The sequence below is a fragment of the Leuciscus leuciscus genome (assembly GCF_965113295.1).
Source record: "Leuciscus leuciscus genome assembly, chromosome: 23".
Taxonomy (NCBI): domain Eukaryota; kingdom Metazoa; phylum Chordata; class Actinopteri; order Cypriniformes; family Leuciscidae; genus Leuciscus; species Leuciscus leuciscus.
Window position 1 is genome coordinate 33,520,321 of NC_138747.1, and position 6,000 is coordinate 33,526,320.

At 42.0% G+C, this 6,000-nt stretch overlaps 2 protein-coding genes across 2 annotated transcripts in view; both read right to left on the bottom strand.

Annotated features, from left to right (window-relative positions):
* The window catches only part of poc1a (POC1 centriolar protein A), a 145,548-nt gene that overhangs the window by 34,180 nt on the left and 105,368 nt on the right, over positions 1-6,000 (bottom strand). The gene's annotated exons all lie outside the window — the stretch shown is intronic.
* dusp7 (dual specificity phosphatase 7) overlaps positions 1,750-6,000 on the bottom strand; it is a gene marked incomplete at its 5' end in the record, with an annotated part of 7,783 nt that continues 3,532 nt past the window's right edge. The window contains one exon of the mRNA XM_082155321.1: positions 1,750-4,047. Within this exon, the coding sequence (XP_082011447.1) occupies positions 3,740-4,047 (308 nt within the window). The remainder of the gene's footprint in view (positions 4,048-6,000) is intronic.

Below are 6,000 nucleotides of genomic sequence, written 5' to 3' on the forward strand. Positions count from 1 at the left end.
AATAAACTCATTACATTTCGAGAATGAACGCGTTAAATTTTGAGATTGATTTGAGGCCACATTCATCCTAACATCGAGCCCACTGCATGCGTTTTTAATTTATCATAGCTGTCCATATGCCAGAGTGCATATGAAATTCCACAGAATCCACACCTTGAAGATCAACAAGTTTAATAAAGTTTAATAAAGTGTCTTATGGTATCCTGGGAAACCTCGATGAATCGCACGTAGGTGAAGCCAGCGATAACCTTGCATTTGTCCACTGGTTGTCATTTCATGTTGGACAAAAGCGAGTACATCGCGCAAATTGGACTGATTTTTCTTCTAGAAAGACCTAGCCGCTCTTTAAAGTTCGTATGCTAATTATTATTCTGTCATAATTAGCTAAAGTTGATAGTATTTCTTTGTTACTGAAAGAAGTCTAAAATATAGCTTGACTAAGTGATCCAACTCTGCCATCTCCTCTATCAGTAGGCTATGCAATGAACACTGATCCAATGCGTTATTTCATTTCGACTCTTTTTCTCGAAACACAACGACTTTATTCTCTATATTTAATGAGTTTATTCTCAAGATTGTATTTCGACTTTTTTCTCGAAATTTAAAGTTTTTTTCTCGAAACACAACGACTTTATTCTCGAAATGTAACGTTTTTTTTTTCTCGAAACACGTCTTTATTCTCTATATTTAATGAGTTTATTCTCAAGATTGTATTTCGACTTTTTTTTCTCAAAATTTAACGGGTTTTTTCTCGAAACACAACGACTTTATTCTCGAAATGTAACGTTTTTTTTTCTCGAAACACGTCTTTATTCTCTATATTTAATGAGTTTATTCTCAAGATTGTATTTCGACTTTTTTTCCTCGAAATTTAACGGGTTTTTTCTCGAAACACAACGACTTTCTCTATATTTAATGAGTTTATTCTCAAGATTGTATTTCGACTTTTTTTTCTCGAAATTTAACGAGTTTTTTTCTCAAAAAACAACAACTTTATTCTATATTTAATGAGTTTATTCTCAAGATTTTATTTCGACTTTTTTTTCTCCAAATTTAACGTTTTTTTCTCGAAACACGACTTTTTTCTCGAAATTTAACGAGTTTTTTCTCCAAACACGACTTTATTCTCTATATTTAATGAGTTTATTCTCAAGATTGTATTTCGACACTTTTTTCTAAAAATTTTACGAGTTTTTTCTCGGAACACAACGACTTTATTCTCAAGATTGTATTTCGACTTTTTTTTTCTCGAAATTTAATGAGTTTAATCTCGCATTATAATGACTTTAATCTCGAGATGTTTTTTTTTATTTGTATTATTGCTTGGCCCTAATCCTCTTCTGTACTGTATAGCTGTGTTTTCCGGTCTAACTCAAAAATCGGTTTATTTTTCATTGATTATTTTTTTTATATGAAAAGTTCATAATTGACTTTTACTGAGAAAATATTTTAATTTGTCTAGTATATTTTTTGGTTAGATCAGATAACATTTTAATCTGTCATATGGTCATGTTATAATGTTCTCCACCTATGGGGCATGTTGTCACATTTCATTCTTTCAGGGCAAATCAAGGGGAAAAAAAGTGTACAATGTATTAATGAAACAAAACCACATAACTGTACTAGACATGTGGGAATATAATAAACCCTAAGTAGGTTTACACAAAGCTTGTGTCCCGCTCTCCTCTACTCACTGTTTTATAAGGGTTTTATGGGAAGGATCGAATGAATACACCAAACCAGCCTGAATAACCAAAAAATAATTCAATATTTATTTGCAGTACAAACAAGTCTTGTATTGGTTTTCATATACTATACAATACATACGGACAATTTTATATCCTTCATAAACCAGAAAATTTAACTGCCCGGTTACCAAGCCCAGTCTTATACACATATATAGATTGTATCTTTTAAAAAAATGTTTACAGCACATATAAAACAGCTCTGACATCTGAAGCTGTGACACGGTGCCGACGCATTGTCAAATAAAAATCCCTGAAAAATTCCTCGGTGAGGTAAGATACACATTTCCTTATTCGCTCATCAGTCGTTCTCTTCCTCTCCGACAGTCACGAATCGCAGAACCGTTGAGAAGCTCCGGCACATGTTCACGGGAAGCCTTGCTCCGCTGTACAGACACGAGCCGTTCCTCTCGATGCAAACATTCCTCCACAGAAGCAGCTTGAAATCAAGATTTACATGGAGATACAGAAGCAGGTTCAGACCCGAGGAGACCAGAGCCGTTATTGAGACTGGGTTTCAGAAGAGTTTCAAGCATGAGAAAGAGTCGTCCATGATATATTAACGGGACGACTGTTGCATATCTGCACACGATTAATACTATATTATATATATATATTGAGATATATGAGAAGGCCACAGGAGTCAGTAAATAGCACATGTATATTATGGGGTAAATCGAATCGGATGAAACGCGCACCCAGTGGCCGGTGTGTGATGTCACTTCCTGTGAAACCCCGGGCCAAACGCTGCTCGTTTCAAGCTAACGAAGCTATTGATCGCTAGTATCAAAAGTAGAAGAGTCAAAAACCCCAGGCCATTTCTTCTAGAAAATACTGCGGTTGTTGAGTAATATTGCAGAGTAACAAACATAACCTCGACCGACCCGTTAAAGACCATTAGTCGTCTATTATTACTACTACATATTGGTTTCTTTAAAAATGAACTTTTTAATACAACGATTTCTAAAGTGAGATACAAAGAGTATTGAACAGTCAGAGTAGGAAAGAATTAAAAAGGTTATATAAGGCCAGCTTAAAGCAACCCTGTTAACTCGAGCACTCGTGTTCGTTCGCTCGTTCCTGCGCTCAGAAACGCCTTCGCTACACACCGTTCAAGACTCGCTCCAAACACAGGCCTCAACATTCGGCACCTCGAGAGGATCGCATGCCCAAATACATCGAGTGAATACATACTTCACAAATTAATACAATAAATTCATACTGTAATGAGAATCACCAAGGCCAGACGGTGAAGAGCCTTGTAGACTCGCGTCTCACACACACACGCCAATCTGTGGTGTGCGGGTTAATGAACAATGAGCTTTAAGTGTGTGTCGTCCTCGTCGCAGCCTAGGACTGGTAGGAACGCTCAGTGTGTGTGTGTGTGTGTGTGTGTGTGTGTGTGTGTGTGTTGGAGTACCGCTTTTAAGTGCCAAGAAGTGAAAGGCTTCACCACTGTGCAAAACGCATTAGGTCATTGCAAACATAGAGCGAGAGAAAATAAAGAGGGGGATGTCGACTCACAATGTCTGTTTGTGTTGGTTCTGTCACGACTTTGAACAACGTCTGCGAGGAAATATACAAAGATATAGAAACTGAATGTATTGTGCACCTCTGATGCCCCTTCGGTCTGAGCTTGGAGAAACATCACCAATACATTCCCCTCCGGTTGGAGAACACAAATCCCAGTCGGTACGTCGACAGCCTTTGAGACCAGAGGGCCGAGCACTTGCACTTCAGTCTGTGTGAGTGAAGCGCTGAGGTTCTGCTCGGGTGTCAAACCGGGACAATAAAAGAACAGTCTGTTCCATAAAGGCAAGAAAAGCTGCACTGAGATCCACCGGAGCGGAGGGCCTCAGAGGGCCCGTGTGCCGAACCTCGGCTCTAAACTCCCCGACACCGGAGATAATCATCCGTCGAGTGGCAGAAACACTCGTCGAGTGGCAGATTCATCCGTCGAGTGGCTCCCCCACCGACCCACTGTCCTCGCCGGCTCATGTGGACTCCAGCGGGTCCAGCTGGAACAGGTTGTGATTGGTCGGCGTGGTGAAGAACAGCTGGTCATTGGTCGATCGGTTGTCACATGGGCTGTTGAGGCCCAGCGTCCTCTCGAAGTCCAGGAGCTGCCCCATGAAGTTGAAGTTGGGCGAGATGTTGGACTTCTTGCGCTTGACGAAGTCGTAGGCGTCGTTGAGCGACAGGTTGAGCTTCTGCATGAGATATGCCACCGTGACGGTGACCGAGCGGCTGATGCCCGCCAGGCAGTGCACCAAGATCCCACACTTTTTGGAACGAGCTTCATCTGAGGAACAGAAGAACAAAGAGGTGAGTCGTGAGTGGCAGACAAGCCCAACTGAATCACTCACACACACACACACACACACTACCTAACCTGACCCTAAACCTACCCATCTCACACACACACACGTACTCACTAACCTGACCCTTAACCTACCGGTTCCTACCTACCTTCGCCGGTGCGTAAATGTAATGCGATCATTGAGATGCAAGAGTAGTTTGATTTCTAACATTAATCTCTCAACAGTCATTTACATCGATAGTCTGGCGTTATGATTGATTTGCTGTTGGTGAACTGTGGAGTGGGTAAAACTGTTTTAATGGCAGGCTAGCAGTTATCGTTGACTCGCGCTAGCCTAGCACCGGCGAACTATGCAACTGGAAGGACTGGATGAAAAATGTTGAAAACTGTCTCCACTGATGAACAACACACAGGCTAACTTGGAAATGAGGTCCGATGTCCAAAATCCTGAACGACCCCTTTAAATGAAAACTGAATGTTTAATCTTATTATTATGCATTACTGACACTCTATCCTCCAGTTTGATACTGTGAAGTGCTTTGACACACTCTGTATTGTTAAAAGCACTATATAAATAAATGTGACTTGACGTCGATCCAGTGAGCATTGTGTTCGCGTGCGATGCACGTTTGTGTTTAAATCTGTTCATCAAATAACGTTAATGTATTAACCAGCATTTATGCTTTTGAACAAGTGCACTAGCTCAGGACATGTTTGAACAATATATACCAGAAATAAGGCATGTCAAATATACCAAGTCTAGAACATGACAATGAGGGATATTTAGCTTTAAATAAAAAATAAAAAAAAACTTAATATTGTGGCAGTTTTTTTCTCCGTGGTGTCGTGACAACTCTAGTTATACAGAAGAGAGTGTCACGGGTGTGATGACATGAGGATGACGGTCCTGATGAGTGTGTGCTGACACTGAAGCAGAGGATGCTGGGGGATGCTGGGGGACGACTAGACACTGAAGCAGAGGATGCTGGGGGACGACTAGACACTGAAGCAGAGGATGCTGGGGGACGACTAGACACTGAAGCAGAGGATGCTGGGGGACGACTAGACACTGAAGCAGAGAATGCTGGGGGACGACTAGACACTGAAGCAGAGGATGCTGGGGGACGACTAGACACTGAAGCAGAGGATGCTGGGGGACGACTAGACACTGAAGCAGAGAATGCTGGGGGACGACTAGACACTGAAGCAGAGAATGCTGGGGGACGACTAGACACTGAAGCAGAGGATGCTGGGGGACGACTAGACACTGAAGCAGAGGATGCTGGGGGATGCTGGGGGACGACTAGACACTGAAGCAGAGGATGCTGGGGGACGACTAGACACTGAAGCAGAGGATGCTGGGGGATGCTGGGGGACGACTAGACACTGAAGCAGAGGATGCTGGGGGACGACTAGACACTGAAGCAGAGGATGCTGGGGGACGACTAGACACTGAAGCAGAGGATGCTGGGGGACGACTAGACACTGAAGCAGAGAATGCTGGGGGACGACTAGACACTGAAGCAGAGAATGCTGGGGGACGACTAGACACTGAAGCAGAGGATGCTGGGGGATGCTGGGGGACGACTAGACACTGAAGCAGAGAATGCTGGGGGACGACTTGACACTGAAGCAGAGAATGCTGGGGGACGACTAGACACTCGTTTGGGATATAATTAGCTTTTTATGGAAGAAGAAATAAGACTGTACTGGACTCCTGAGATAACTGATGTACAGTGTGCTTCAGTGCAGCAGAGCGAGCGCTTCAGTGCAGATATTAGAGGAACACCGTGAAAAATATATATAAGAAAATAAATATATTAAAATAAGAAAGAGAGTGATTAAATGAATGCATGAAACACTACACTGAGTTCATATAAACACTCAATATTTCCTTCATATACATTATTAATAGGATTTTTTCACAGTACAAAT